Source organism: Chiroxiphia lanceolata, chromosome 21, assembly GCF_009829145.1.
Source record: "Chiroxiphia lanceolata isolate bChiLan1 chromosome 21, bChiLan1.pri, whole genome shotgun sequence".
In the NCBI taxonomy this organism is placed as follows: domain Eukaryota; kingdom Metazoa; phylum Chordata; class Aves; order Passeriformes; family Pipridae; genus Chiroxiphia; species Chiroxiphia lanceolata.
In genome coordinates this window covers 6333226-6348664 of record NC_045657.1, presented here as the reverse complement: position 1 = coordinate 6348664, position 15439 = coordinate 6333226, and the positions used below count along the sequence as shown (strand labels likewise).

General features: G+C 46.7%; 1 protein-coding gene and 1 long non-coding RNA gene across 2 annotated transcripts in view; one reads left to right on the top strand and one right to left on the bottom strand.

Moving 5' to 3' along the window:
- COL27A1 (collagen type XXVII alpha 1 chain) overlaps positions 1 to 14583 on the top strand; it is a 144906-nt gene extending 130323 nt beyond the window's left edge. The window contains exons 42-61 of the mRNA XM_032708054.1: positions 188 to 244; positions 404 to 457; positions 1048 to 1101; positions 2507 to 2560; positions 4083 to 4136; positions 4212 to 4319; positions 4659 to 4766; positions 6303 to 6410; positions 8087 to 8140; positions 8750 to 8812; positions 9208 to 9261; positions 9969 to 10004; positions 10424 to 10441; positions 10831 to 10866; positions 11200 to 11226; positions 11449 to 11514; positions 11885 to 12053; positions 12223 to 12332; positions 13034 to 13252; positions 13799 to 14583. Coding sequence (XP_032563945.1) covers positions 188 to 244; positions 404 to 457; positions 1048 to 1101; positions 2507 to 2560; positions 4083 to 4136; positions 4212 to 4319; positions 4659 to 4766; positions 6303 to 6410; positions 8087 to 8140; positions 8750 to 8812; positions 9208 to 9261; positions 9969 to 10004; positions 10424 to 10441; positions 10831 to 10866; positions 11200 to 11226; positions 11449 to 11514; positions 11885 to 12053; positions 12223 to 12332; positions 13034 to 13252; positions 13799 to 13945 — 1596 coding nt within the window. The 3' untranslated portion in view covers positions 13946 to 14583. The remainder of the gene's footprint in view (positions 1 to 187; positions 245 to 403; positions 458 to 1047; positions 1102 to 2506; positions 2561 to 4082; positions 4137 to 4211; positions 4320 to 4658; positions 4767 to 6302; positions 6411 to 8086; positions 8141 to 8749; positions 8813 to 9207; positions 9262 to 9968; positions 10005 to 10423; positions 10442 to 10830; positions 10867 to 11199; positions 11227 to 11448; positions 11515 to 11884; positions 12054 to 12222; positions 12333 to 13033; positions 13253 to 13798) is intronic.
- Positions 12567 to 13440, bottom strand: LOC116796999. The gene is made up of 3 exons (XR_004360557.1): positions 13382 to 13440; positions 13026 to 13263; positions 12567 to 12680 (listed from the first exon to the last, which is right to left on the bottom strand). It is a non-coding gene; the product is annotated as an uncharacterized LOC116796999 (long non-coding RNA).
- Positions 14584 to 15439: the final 856 nt, after the last annotated feature.

Genomic DNA, 15439 nt, shown 5'->3' with positions numbered 1-15439 from the left:
CTCAGTGTATTCCAGGCTGCAAAACAACCAAAAAAATTGTTTAGTCTTTCTTTGGATGAAAAATGAGTAAATACAACAGAGGCTTTGACTTACGAGCCCATGATACAGGAGGACTGGATCAGGTCTGTACAGAAACATCTGCTGTAAAATCTGCTGTCTGTATTAATATTAACATTTTTATTCACAGGGGGAACAAGGTGATGATGGGAAGGTAGAAGGCCCACAGGGACCACCTGGAGACAGAGTAAGATGTTGAATCCCTTCTCTAAACAATCCTGGCCTGATTTTTGTGGGTGGATTATTTGGGTTGCTTTCCTTGCTTGTAGAACATGCACAAGCCATTGAGATACTGCAGATGAGGGGTTGTTTACATCCACCTTAAGTCTTTATCCTGCTGTTGTAGGGCCCTGTTGGTGACAGAGGCGATCGAGGGGAGCCTGGAGACCCTGGTTATCCTGTGAGTCTTATTCCAAATGCATGATTCAGGCATATTTATCTTGGGGAAGTGCTTCCAGCCCACACCACCCCACAGAACTGCCCAGCAGTCACAGTTCATAACTCACCGTTGTCCCAGGTCATCCGTGATTCAGACAAGGAGTAAATCAGTTGTCTTTACCTAAAGCAGTAAAAATTTTGCTGAAGGCAAATGTAGGCCCTGCAGGTCAGCACCTCACCCTGCCATGCACCTGCCTGAGCACAGGAGGCTGAAAGAATGAGCAGGACCATCTCAGCAAAGGTCTCTGTGATTGCTGAGGAGATCCCCCAGGGAAGGTGTGCACAAGAGAGGTCATGTCAGTGCTGGACAAAATTCAAGACTGATACGCCCATGGCTGTAGATTCTTCCATGGGAAGATCTCTGTTAACTTGGAGGTTTGGAAGCTTCCAAAATCTCACTGGGATTTGTCTCAAAAGCAAGACCAGGGTTATGAATTATTTCATAATATGAATTATTTCATAACTCTTTGTGGGACGTTTCCGTTTCCCTTTCTCACTGTCACAAAATTACCCAAGAACTAAGACGTCTTCCCTCTCTGTTTTTTATTTAAGGGTCAAGAAGGGCTTGATGGAGAAAGAGGAAAACCTGGACAGCAAGGCTTACCTGTAAGAGATGCTGCTTTATTGTAAGCTCCCCAATGCCCCGTGTCTGTGAGAAACAGATGCACAAAGGAAGGCAGGTGGGAAGGGCTGCAGCGAGGACAGGAGCGTGTGGTGAGCTGTGAAATGCAAATGTGGGCATTTCCACAAGCCAAGCCTGTGGAATGGGCATTCTGAGCCACATTTGAGACTAATGGTGAAACAGGGAGCGCTCCCAGTAGTGCCTGTCTCCAAAACTGTCTTTTCTGAATGGTCTATGAGGATCACTAGGAATCTTAGGGGATGGGTGGTGGGAGATGACAATGGCAGTGGAAGAGTCTGCTTGGAAATGATCCATTTGACATGCTGTTGGTCCAGGGTGAGGAGAGACCATATTATTCTGCCTGTTTCCTCAGACCACTGAAAGACTTCATGAAAGACTAAATTAAATCCAAATTTAAGGGAAGGACTCTTTATTCCCTTGCTATATATGATAGCATCTGATTTTTATATGTGACTATTGCCACTTTGAGTGCAGCAGCACGTTGAATGTAGTTTGTATTGGAAAATAAAGTTGAATCAATTCCCACTTTTTATAAGGCCACTGGGAGGAACAGATTCTATTTTGGGGTGAAGTCTTAGTGCTTTGTCATATGGCCTAGGAATGAGTAGAGCTGCTGCATTCCCCAGTGGATGTAGTTTATTTTGGGGAGTGATATCCCCTCAGATGTCGCTGATTCAGATGGCAGCAGGAGATTTGGATTGTCCTTGGTAAAGACCCATTAGAAATACGTGGCTCAAAAACAAGCTGAAGAAGGAGAGCTCTGCACTGAGTCCTTCCTTACCATTTATTTCTTCGATGTTAGTCCAGAAATTGCCATTGACAAATACACAAGACAACCCAAACCTGGACAGCCAGGAGAAAAGATGGAGATGGGTGTGATGAGGAAGAGACCAGTAAGAGAGTAGTGAAATACTCTCTCTGCTTTGCTCCTCTGTAGGCAGCTCTCTAACACCTGATATCCAGGTAAAACCAAGGAAGGGGCTGCAGCAGACCCACACTAACGATGTAGTCACTGTGCAAACTACTCATTCTACACACAGTTTCTGCACACAGGCTGCTTCCTGCCCACTTCTCAGCACTGTTCTCCAGGCACCATCTGGAATTTGGTGAATGATTTCCGCAAATACAAGTACCACCCAAGTGAGGGGTAGACTTGCTTCTTCTCCAATTGACACCCTATTAAATGCTCTCTGGAGACAATTCCTTTCTCCTTTTTCCCCAGGGGCCTGTCTGAGCACAGGCTGTTCCCCTGAATTGTTTCCATACAGTCAGTGTTGTTAGGGCACAAAAAATGCTGTTCTTTGTACTTTGTGCAAGATACTGCCAGAAGAGAATTTTAAGCAGATTTTTCTTGCTTATGTTTTGTAGGGGGATCCTGGATCACCAGGCAAGCCAGGAGCAAAGGGATCCAAAGGTGATGTGGTAGGTTTCAGCAGGGTGGATTTATAGTGTCTCAAGTTTAAAGAAAATGTCTAATTAAGAGGACTCTCATGTGTGATTTTTCCCATGGTCTGTGCCTTGAAAGGCTGTGGAGAGCCTCGTGGGAGGGCTGTAAACATGTGTTTGGGTGACCAAGCCCAATGGTTTGTTGGCTTTGTGGAGCTGGAGAGGACCAAGACAATTACAGCCCCAGCACAATGGGTGACTCCTTGGGCAGGTCTTTGGTCCCTGCCATGGGCTGTGTCTCTTTCCCATGCCCCAGTTTGTGGTGCTTCCAACCACAACTGGCTCGTCTGTCCCAAAGGAGGTCTGAGCCAGGCAAGAGCCTCTCTCTTTCACTTGAACCATAAACTTTTCTGGCGTGAAACCTTCCGGGTTTGGGGTCCATTATCCATGCACTTATGTTTCTTGGAAGAGCCTCTCCAACTTCTTGTCCTTATTGAGCAAGAAAACACAACACACATGCGTCCTTCAGGGTTCATTGGGGCACCTCATACCTGCTCCTACATCTGGCTGTAATGAAGCTTGCTAATTATTCTCGCAGATTAGGGACTTTATTTGCTGAAACATAAATATGTGAACTCAATACTCAGCAAATTCCTGCTCTCTCTTGGCAGATGTCAGGATTTTTAACCTGACCCTGTTGGGGTAATGCCAGAAGATAGTTTCAGGTCTTTTTGGCAAAAAGCATACAAGGTGATAAGATAAATAAATTCTGCCCATCAATGGACAATCTGGAACTGCCTTTGGGCCTAATGAATAGCAGGGAAAGCACCCCCAGGAATATTTCTTTCAGGGCCAGGCTTGCCTGGTCCTCTGCAGATGGAGAAACAATGCACAGAAAATGAGTTCTTCGATTTAAAAGTGCTTTAGTACATGACCTCACTGAGGGAGCCCCGGTGAAGGTGGTGAGGCTGAGTTTTCCATTCATACTGCAGAAGTTAATCCTTTTTACGGCTAATAAACCTCGGGAGTATTTCTTTTATGCCTTTGTCCACAAAACAGCATTGCAAATTTCAGAACCCATTTTCATTTCCATTAACTTTCCAAAGCAGAGGAGGCTACCTCTCAGAGAGAAGCTCCTCCTGAATGCCCCCAGAAGACTCTCCAGGTCCTGGGTTCAGCACCACACTGTCAATGAACCGATGGAGGACGCAGGGTTTTAAGCATCTTGTTCTAATGTTTGCCAGTGTACTGAGTCCTCCCTCGAGTTCATCCTGCTTTATTTGTCCTCATCTGCTCTGTATTAGGAAAAATGTAGGTCCTTGCCTCCTAGCTATTCATTCCTGCCCTAGGACTCTCAGGACATATGAAGAATCACTTGTAATAAAACTAAATAGCAGTTCATTCCCCAGCGCTGGAGCAACTGACTTTATAAATCTCCTTTTTTTTTTATAAAACTCTTTCCAGTCATTATCCAAAAGCACACCCTGAAGTCAGGCTCAAAAGTGGAGTTGTGCTAGAACTGCTGCAATCTTAGATGCCTTTCTTTTTTTGCTTGCAGGGTCAAAAAGGAAAGCAAGGAGCACGGGGCAGTGCAGGGAGCAGAGGCTCACCGGTAGGTGAAAATTCAACTTTCTGCCCCACGAAATGCTGTCTGGGAGCTCCATCTCTATGACCTCTGTGATTTCAGGGCATCCTTGGGCTACCAGGTCCTCGAGGAGTGGTGGGAAGGCAGGGTCAAGAGGGAGCCCCTGGAGTGGACGGAGTGCCCGGGAAGGATGGTGTGCCTGGAGTCCTGGTGAGTTTCAATTACAGCCAAATGCAACTTGGGAGCTGGAAAACCAAAAGGGAGCACAGGAGAAATTCTGTTACCCAGCTCTGGATATTCCTGTTTGCACGTACCCAGAGTGGACCCTCCTCACATCTCACATGCACACAGAGGCAGCAGCTGCCTTTGCATGGCCAGGTCTGTAAATGAAGTGGGGTTTGTAGCCTGACAGACACTTGCATGCACAGAAATCTGTCCACATCTGCAAACCTGCCCCTGCCCAGATGGATGGTGCCTGCTGAGGGCATAAGCTGTGCAGAGGGTGAAAGAACATCTTGTTTCATAACCTCTTCTGGGTTTCTTTTCTAGGGAGAGCAGGGGGATGATGGAGAAGAAGGTGTGACTGGGATGTCAGGCAAGAGAGGGAACCCAGGTGTGCCAGGCCTCCCCGGGGCACAGGGACCACCAGGATTCAAGGTGAGTTTCTGACTCCCTAAGATTGCTGTGAGTAATCCAGTCTGTAGCCTGATGTCTCTAGAGGTGGGAATCTCCAAGGTCTAATATAGTCTCAGTTCCTCCTGCCATCTTTCATTCAGCTAGAGGTTCTGTAGGCCTCTCTCTTTATCCATCCATCCATCCATCCACCCATCCATCCATTTTCATGGTGGTCACAGCAGCTGAATGTCCCAGAAACCTTTCCTCCCTTGTCAAAGGTCACCGAGCTCAGGAACCTTCAGACACACATACCCACACTACAAACACTTCCATCTTTTTTCATTAGAATCCTGGCTAAAAAAAAATTGGAGAATTTGCAGAGGAACTGCCACAGCCCACCTGTAGAATGTCCAGGATGGACAACTCCATGGGAAATTCGACTTTCCTCTAGCTGCTCTACAAGGCCTGAACTGCTGAAGGGAAATTTGTGCTGCTTGGGTTTTAGCATATATTTAGTGGGTAAATATATAATTAATATATAATATATAATATATAGTATATAATATATAATATATAATATATAATATATAATATATAATATATAATATATAATATATAATGACTGGAACCAGTATGGACTTGGACATCACGCTGGGTGGAAGCAGGGCCAAGCTGCTTCAGTGACCTCGGGGTTTATTCCTGGTCCTTGCCCTGATCCAGACTGGCCACAGGACCTAAATTAGACCCACAGCAATTCAGCCTTTTGTAGAGAGACTCTGTAAATAGGAAGACTCCAGCTGGGTTTGGAGAGGCTCTGGGATCTGATTTAAATTAGGGCTCCACAGCACATCGCCCTTAAACTGTCACTTGCTGCCCTCCAGCTGCCTTGGGCAGAACAACAGGCTGTGACCAGAGGTGACTGACAGACCCTCGTGTCCTTGTCACAGACTCATATCCTGCCTCCAGGGAAAATCGTTGCCCCTTTTCCAGCTGTTCAGCCATCCCAGCCTCTCACCTGCTGCACCTCTTGTTGCTCCTGGCACTTGGCAAGGGGAAGAGGAGGGGAGCAAAGTGTGGTACTGGGTCACAGAAGCCCCTCTCTGGATTGAAGTTGTGGAATTAGTGCAGGGGAAAATGTTGGCTTTTCAGCCTCTGGATTGAAGTCCTCCAGCTGAAGTCTTGGCATGTCTTCAGCATTTTCCATGGATTAATCATCAATTGCCAGCCTGCTGGGGGGAAGAGATTATGGCAAGCTGCAGGGCAGGACAAAGAATGTACAAAGTGCAAAGAGAAGACAACTCATTCCCATTCTCTCCTCAGCCCACGCAGGCAGGACAGCTCTGCTGAAGCTCCTGCTCTCTGGGGAGCCCAGGAGGGGACATGGCCAGGCCCACCCTGCTCTCACCCTGTGCATCCTGAACAACCCACCTCAGCAGACCTGGGGCATCCCCTGATGCAACCACATTTCTTATCCCACTGAGCCATCCCTTCCAGCTTTCCATCTATGGCTATTTCAGCTGAGTGTTGTTATATTTAGCTCCTGCCCCTTGGAATAACAGGAAAATCTGTTATTTTTAGGGTGAAAGAGGGTTGCCTGGACAGAATGGCCAAACAGGGAAGAGAGGATCACCGGGAGGAACGGGCCTTCCAGGGAGCCCCGGCGACCCAGGACCCAAAGGACAGCCGGTTAGTGGGGATGGAGCTGATCACACCCGACTCCAGGCTGTCTCCTGCAGGAGAGGGTGCGGATCCACAGGCTGGGACAGCAGGGTGAACCCTGGGAGGGTCTTTAGGGGACCCCATATCCAGCTTGTGCGTGGTTATAGGAGAGAGATTAGGACTAATGTAAAACAAGGCACGAGGTGAACCCCAACTACCTCAACTAAAATACTTTGTTTGTATATTTTACGTAACACCCTGTGATGGCAGTATTCAAGCTGAAAGATAGTAGCCAACACCACCATAATGAGACCATTTTGTCTCAGATATCCACAAGTGACATGTTCATTTGCCCTGTATTGCCACTGCTGCTTCGCTGCAGGGACAATGACCAGGTCCCCTTGGCTGAGATGACTCCATTGTCTTTAAATCCTTCTGATTTCTTTTGCTTCTGCCTGAAATCCCTCTAAAAAGAAGGCTTGGTTGATTCTCCTAATGCAGGGAAGACCTTAGTCCTCCCTTAGTAGCAGTTTTGCTTTCCAGGATCTATAAATGGGCAGTTAAATCAATTTGTATCCTTGGAAAGTTTCTTACGCTCCACCGAGTCCAACCAAGCCTTTCCTTGCCAAGCAGTTTCTCACTGTTGTGGCAGGAAAAACTTCCTAACAGTGAGATTTCTAAACTGACTCTGGAACAGCTTTGTAACAGAGGTGGTGGAAACCCCATTGCTTGGGTCATTTACAGCTGGGCTGAACAAGTCATTGTAAAACACCCTGTAAAGCACAATCCATCACGGGTCACACAGTCCTGCCGAGAGGCCAAACAAGCTTTTTCCATCTCTGATGTTCCTGAGACTGGAGATGAATCATCTGGTGAAGGTTTCTGACCCCCTTTTTTTTTTTTTTTTTTTTTGACATTGAATCATTTTGCATTTTGACATCTGAGAAGCTCGGAAATATCAAAGGACAAACATCTCAAACATGGTGAAAGGAGAGTGTTTACATAAGGACATGCTACCCAGGGTGGGTTTTTTATTCTCAGAGTGCAAGCTATGTGCTGATTCAAGCTTGATGGCCTTCCAAATATTTTATTATTATTTTTCTTACAAAATTGAGCAAAAATCCCTGCAGAGTTAAATAGGAAAAGAATTAGGGGACATGCATGGTTTTCCTGGGTTTGAGTGGGAGATAATATTGTAGGAACATGCACTTTTTTAACAGCTTGAATGAGCATAGTTTGAAATTATCCTTTAAGAGGTCAGTTCACTTGGTACTAGAAATAAAAGAAGAGTTTGTTTTAAAAGGCTTTGAGGTTATTTTTTTTCAGCATGAACTTCCAAGATCAATCTCAGAGCAGATGCTCTCCATCCTGCTTCCACTGATTGTGGGCCAAACCAGAGAAGCATCTGCTAGAAATAGTGCATGTGTGCCTCCTGTCTGGGGGCAAAAAGGTTTAGTCTGTGAGATCTAAGTGATCTACAGATCTATGAGATCTTCTGGAGTTGCTTCTAGGTTGCTGTTTGTGTAGTTCCTCCTCCAGATTTCTTTCATACTTCCTCCTCCTCACTCCTGCTTAGACTGAAGGGTAGTCATGGATTTCTCTTTGAAGCAGCTGAACTCTTGGTGGGTCTCTAAGTGACCAGCCATCAGTGTGAACTTACTGTTGTGCTTTGTCCTTGTATTTGTCTTGGCTGTTACTTGCAGGGAGACTTCGGAGAGGCAGGATTTCCAGGGATTGCAGGATTGTTTGGGCCAAAGGTAAGAGGCTGCTTGTGATCAGCTGGTTTTCTGGTCCTTCTTTACTGGGGACTAACACAATACTTGTTGCAAAGACTTTATTATCTGCTCTGCAGAAACTGTGGAAATTGAATCATGATCCCAACTTTCTTTAGTTTATGCCTCTTTATTTGTTAAATGAATGTGTGTTAATATATATATTTGTTAAATGAGTGTGCATAAATACATACAGGAATTCATTCCTGTTAAAATGGGCAGCTGTTAGAGGGGAAAAAGGCTGTCCTAGAGACTCCATGGCTGTTTTTCCCACCTGAACATCTTTCAGACCTTTGTATTTCCAGCATCTGTCATCAGCCTGCACCTGAAACACCGATGTGCATCCCTAACACTGAGCCTTGATTTGAAGTTTAGACCCATTTTATCATTATATAATTTTCCTGGCAAAGAGGGAACTGTCTTTTTTTGGTAGAAAGTAAAGGCCTTACAAAACAGAAGTGGGAAAAGAATTTTTAAAAACTTGGACCTTCCTATTCCCATATAGGAGGCAGCATCTTATCCTTGCAGCAGAGCTGTAAGCAAGGGCATAAACACAAGGTCTGCCTATTTAGTGGATCTCATTTTTGCTTGCAGGGCCCCCCAGGAGACCTTGGGTTCAAAGGCATTCAGGGACCACGTGGGCCACCGGGTCTCATGGTGAGTGGTTTTCCAGTTTGTTGGTTTGGGAGGATTTTATTCCTTCCTCCACCCCTGTTTCTGAGGCTCCAGGGTGCTGTGAGGAGCACAGTGCGCTGCTCACAGCTGTAGGTGACCACATCTGCACGGGGCTTGGGCAGTCATGGTGCACAGACCACTCCAGCTACACTGAAACCTTTCTATTTCTGGAATTTCCGAGGTTTAACCTGGGTTGTGGCAACTGTACTGCGAGGGCTTGTCTCTTTGGACTTGCACTTTGAAACAGCCTTTTATTCCAACTACAGCAAATACCACCATCATGTAGCAAAGAGGCTCAGTGTCTTCACTGAGTCTGCCCTGCTAAAAGTGACCATCATTTCCCATGTGATGATTCATACATATCTTTTCTTTTCTAGGGAAAAGAAGGAATTATTGGTCCACTTGGCATTCAGGGTCCCACGGGAAGCCCAGTAAGTGTCTGTGCTTTTTTCTGCCTGTATTTTTCAGAGGAGCACAGTGCATGAGATCCAAGATGTTTGAGGCCAGCATAAGTAAATCCCATTAAATGAGAAAAACAAAAGGGGTTTTAAGATCAGCAGCTTCAGAAAAGTGCAGGCTTAGTCTCTGGCTGCATAGATGGTTGCAAGAAGATTATTAGCTTAAAAGTGAGGAGCAACTCAGCCTAAGTGCAAGGTTTTCTGTAGATTGGCTCAGAGGCAAAACTGTTATTGCAGATTTTCAAAAGCAAGCTGCCAGATTTCCCAAAGAGCTTGGCCTGAGAGGGGAAAAAAAACACAAACCAAACTGATAAGTGTAGTAAACTGGCAAACATTTGATTCTGGGAAGTGTTGAACATCCCTGCCTGCCCCAAAATGCCAGAAGTGCTGAACACAGACTAAAGGTCAGGTCAGTGCTTCATAAAAACATGAACATGACACTACTCAGGGTTCAGTCCAGAGCCTGATACTGGCAGAGGGGAAAACCAGCAAGATGAACTTGGGCATTGCCCAAACATCCAGTAATGGTGCTTTTGTGCCTTGGGATGGAGGGGCCAATATAACAACCTGAGCTGACGTGTCAGAGATGCACTTGGGTCCTTGCAAGGAGCTTCTGGGGAGCAACACTCAGCAGTGCAGCTTGTGAACAGTCACTGACAGACACCTTGTGTGCTTTACAGGGGCCCAAGGGAGACAAAGGCAGCCGTGGGGAAATGGTAAGTGCTGGTCCCACCCCTGGATGTCCCTAAGAGGGTCCCTCCCTTTGAGCAACCAAGAGTCACACCAGGCTCTGCTGCACCCACCCGGGTTTGGGCTTAGGGTGGTGGCATCAGGCTCCCACGAGGGAGCCTCTGGTTCTCCCTGCTCACATTTCCTACCTCCATGGGCACAGCAGAGGACACTGTGATGGCAGGGACCTCCACCCCAGAGTGAGTGTTCACTGGTACCAGGGCCATCCCCATCCTCTGCAATAACCTCTCTGCTGTTGGCAGACCCCCTGTCCCTCCAGTGCAGCACCCAGCCCTTGCACAGGCACCTTGGGAACAGCACACGGGGGTACAGGGAGATTTGGGATTAGTAATGAGCATCTTCTGACAGCTTCTGCCTTTTTTTCTTCTTTTTTATTTTTCTGCAGGGTCTGCAAGGTCCAAGGGTAAGTATTCGACATCACTTTTTCTGACTGATATCTTGCATTTAAATAAAACAGTTGCTTTTACAGTTTAGCAAATGTAAAGCTGCAGGGTGGGTTATTGTGCACACAGGGAACATGACAAGTACCTGGGGATAAGGAATTAATGACAGTTGAGGAGCTGGAAGGGCTGGGAGCAGTAGGAATGGGCCAGAAGAAGGCAGATGCACCCACAGCTGGGATATGGACAAAATGGAGCCAACTCCTGTCTCTTGAAGGGTTTGAGGGAGAAGCTGCTGTGAGGTGTCAAAAATCCAGAGGATTTCAGCTGGGAACAGATTCCTGCTGATGAACAACAGGAATGGAAATACAAACAGGAGATATTTCACTAACTGATGCCACTCTGTCTTTAGGGTCCTCCAGGCCCACGAGGACATCCTGGCCCTCCGGTATGTATACGTGGAAAGAGTTCAAAGACATTATTGAAGCAAGCTAGAATTATTGCCATGATATTCTCCAGAGGGACTGTTCACTCACTGGAAATTATAGCTTAGCCCCATTCCTCGTATGCAAAACTCTGTGTGTGAATGGACTAGTGTTCCTTGTGCTTTACTCCAAACCATCTCCAAGTGTTTTATAGAGACAGCATTGTTGCCTCTCTCACTCCTCTGCATTGAGGGGCTCCAGGGAAACGAGGATTTCAAAAGGCCATGACTGAATAGCTGTGCAATAGTGACTGCCCAGCTTTCTGGCTGATGCCCCTTTTTCCCTTTGATTTCCAGGGACCGCCAGGAATTCCAGCCTCATTTGTAAGTTGCCATTTTCTGTATGTTTGTTAATGATGACAATAAGTCCTGTAGAGCCCAGGTGCTGCTGAGACCCTGAAGGCACACACTCAGGTCCAGCAGAAACTGCTATGTTGGCAGGGCAATGCTTGAGTTGCAGCCTTAGATTGAGAAACAACTGTTTGCATCAGGGCATGTTCAGCTTCTGGCAATCTCAGTTACCATCTTCTTCACCCCCCCCACTAGCAACAAGATGGCTTTGGGACAGCTTTCCAGACACTGATTGACTCGAACACCGCGCTCAAGACAGAGGTAAGAGTGAATTTTTAAACTCCCTGGTCTTTGCTGGAGCTGGAGGCTGGGAATGGTCACAACGGTGTTGTCTGTGTGTTCAGAGTTTATACACACAAAGCTCTGATTTATTAATGTTCTTGTGGAATATTTGGAGTTTATGTATGCAGAGGTCCAGTTTAAAGGATATGGTTCTGTTGCATCACTCATTTGTGAAGTTTCAGACCTCATGACTTTGCCGGCGCTTCAATGATGTCCTGCTTGGGACAGCAGGATCCCAGACAGCACAGCCTGTCTTTGACCCACTGATTTCCCCACAGATGATGCAGAAACCCTTGTGGTTACAGCACCTGGTGTCCCCAAGGCACCCCTTTTCTCCTTTTCTCTCCAGGGTTACCAACATCCAGACCTTCTCATGCTGGACCATGGAGGGGAGATCTTTAAGACTCTACACTACCTCAGCAACCTCATTCAGAGCATCAAAAGACCCCTGGGAACCAAGGAAAACCCTGCACGAATCTGCCGGGACCTCATGAACTGTGAACAGAAGATGAACGATGGTAGGGAGCCCTGAGTGTGCAAAGGCTGTGTCCTCCACAGGGCTGTTTCATATGGCCCAAACTGGTCTCCTTCCCTGGGACCAGTCACACAGTAACCAAAACTCCCCTTCTCTCATTCACAGAAAAGGTTGAGTGTCCTTATTAATCCCCAAACCCTCCGTTTCTTCAGGTACCTACTGGATTGACCCAAATCTTGGCTGTTCCTCAGACACCATCCAGGTCACCTGCAACTTCACCAACGGTGGGCAGACGTGTCTCAGCCCCATCACTGTCTCCAAGGTAGGCACAGCTCAACCCCAGAGTGGCATTTCCCATCCTGCTATTGCCAAATATTTACGCAGGGGTGTGTTGTCCTGGGACACCGGACGGTGACCACAATGACACAGCACACAGGTTTCTCCTCAAGGCAGAGTTAGTGCAGCTGTAACACTGAGAACTGCTCTGATGTGTTAAAAAAATACACCCAAGACTCTTATTGACTTTTGTCAAGACAGAACTATAAGTTCTAGTGATGTTTAATGAACCCATAACCTTCACCAGACCAGTAATTTTGCAAACACGCTGCTCCCAAATCCTTTGTTGAATTAATTTATGTTCAGGTCACTCCTGCATTTTGCTTTCTGCCACCTGAAAAAGTGAGGTCAGCTTAAACATACAAGTTTCCAGTGAAGTTAGTGCTACAGGGTTTTCTTGAGGAAGCACCTGCACCAGAAATACAAATATCAATATCTGGGTTCATTTGCAGATGAACTGGCACCTGCTGCTTTGCAGAAGTGTGTATTGAAGTCAAACTTTACATTGTTTTCCTTCTACTTAAGGACCTTCCAGTTTTGTTCTGCAAACTAAAGGACCAGCTGTGTCCCCACGAAAACTTTCCAAACTGATTTGGCATCTGGCCCTTACGCCCATACTCGTGCCAGATCCAGCTCCCCCCCAGCCCCTCTGCAGGGCACCCCTGACCTCTCTTGTCACCTTCACAGCTGGATTTTGACATCGGTAGAGTCCAGATGAACTTCCTGCGCCTGCTGAGCTCCGAGGTGGTGCAGCACATCACCATCCACTGCCTGAACACCTCCGTCTGGCGGGAAGGCTCCTCCGAGAAACCCTCGGACAAAGCCGTGCGCTTCAAGGCCTGGAACGGGCAGATGTTTGAGGCAGGGGGGCAGCTCAGGCCAGAAGTGGCAGCTGATGATTGCAAGGTATGTTGCTCCTGAAGAGGGAAGAGGTGGAGAGTAATGCCAGGTGAGCCCACTCAGGGCTCACAACAAGGCTCGAGTTACACCTGTGCTGCTCATTCTACAGAGAAAGGGGAGAAGGGTCAAGTTTACCTGCTCACCACTAATTTTCCAGTCCGGGATGCAGTAGCAGCTCCTGTGAAGTAGATGGCCTTCAGACAGAAATCAAAAAACTAAATTCCAAAGTTACATGTGAGATGTAGCAGCAGTTAAACGGCAGAAGGGGAATGGCCACCCGTGGGTGGTGGACGTGGCTCTTGCCTGATGCCATGCAGAGCTGAGAGCCACGGGGTTGCATTTGGGCTGCTTGAACTAGGAGTTTGTGTTGGTGGTACCATCCAAATTGTATTTTCATCAACCTGGTAAAGGATTCCCCAAAATGCTCTCTAAACCCCACCCCAGATCTGCTCAGCCCAAAGAACAGACCCTTTTGTCATGAAACTCATTCCTGTCCAGCAGGATTCACCCCCCAGCTCATCAGCTTTTTCTCTGTCCCCCCTCCCTGCACAGATCAAGGACGGACGCTGGCATCGGACTCTCTTTTCGTTTCGGACACAGGACCCTCAGCAGCTGCCAATTGTCAACATCTACAACCTCCCCCCATCCGAGCCAGGAAAGCAATATCACCTCGAGGTCGGCCCCATCTGCTTCCTTTGAACCAAGCTATGGAAACCGGGCTCCGAGGCTCCGACCCCACGGTTGGCCTGTCCTTACACAGGCTCTCCCACCTCTCTGCAGCAAGGGCAGCTGGGCTGTATCTTTTGGGTCAACTCTTGCTCTAAGCCTTTGGCTCAAGGTCTCAAAGAACCCGTGATCTGCTGAACTCAGCCGGGTGTTGAAAGGAGGAAGAACAAGGACGTGACCAGTGAAAAGGGATCAGGGGGCTGGAGGCTGCGGTTCCACACACAAAGCTTTTCCCATGACCAAAGAAAACATTGAGAGAAACCTCAAGCGACTTGGAGCGTGTGGGGTTTTTTTTGTTGTTTCTCCCCCACCACCACCACCCATTTTGTCTGGTTCCTGAGTTACCAAATGTTCTTTCAATTGAGGAAAAATAATTAAAAAAAAAAAAAAAAGAAAAATAGAGCTTCCCTCTCAGAGCTTGTCACCTTCTGGACGGCCACGTGCTGCATCAGGTCTCCCAGGCGGAGCTGCAAGTTGAATCTGGGCTGCTCTGTGTACAGGAAGCATTTTGATGTGCAATATTAGAAGAAACAAAATATATATATTATATTATTTAAAGCAAAAAGAAAAAGGAAAAAAAAAAAAAAAGCTAAGTTCCTCCTCCTTCCATGAGTTTGATCAACATCCCCTCTTCACGTGTGGTGTTGGGGTAGGGGGAGAGTCCTTGAAGCCAAGAGTGGGGAATGGAAGGAGGAGAGGGGAAGAGATTGGTGCTAAAATAGAGAGAGGGAATGGGCTCGTCTGATTTGTTTCTACCTCTCACTGTGAAATCTCTGGTGCTCTTAAAAAAAGTGTGTTATTTTATATATATATGACTTTAAACTATTTAAGGTTGTGAAGGTGCTACAGTGTCTGGCCACAGACCCAAAAACAAAAAGCCCCATAGGATCACCTCTCTCTGGGAAGAGAGGAGCTTACAGTCCACAGCTCAGTCAGAGAAACAAATCACCTTAAAAGGGATCCTTTAGTGGCTGTGGATGTCAATCACATGTGACAACTCCCACTGCATCCAAAATCACCTACAGGATATTTTACAAGCAAATTTGCTTTTTTATTTTTTTTTTTCGTTCATCAGCACTTCACAGCTTTGGGAGGGGAGTGAGGGACACAGCTCATCTGGAAGTGTTGAGCCTCAGAGAGCTATTTTTGAGTCAGTTGTCATGTAACTAGTTGGGCTGTAGCTGCACTGGCCCCATGTCCATGCCAGCTGCGACTCCCTGGGCTAAGCTCATATTTAAACCCAGCTCTGCAACCCTTCCCTCGGCCCCTCTGTCAAGACTGACATGATGGTACCTTGTTTCAGAACCCAGCCAAACTTGGAGGGGTTTTGTTTTGTTAAGTTTTGTAGAAATTTAGTCTCTATATGTAAATTTGGAGGATTTTTTTTTAAAAGAGGATAATTATGGTAATCTTTAATTCTATATAAGGAATAATATTGATGTAATCAGAGCTGTACTGTATCAGAAA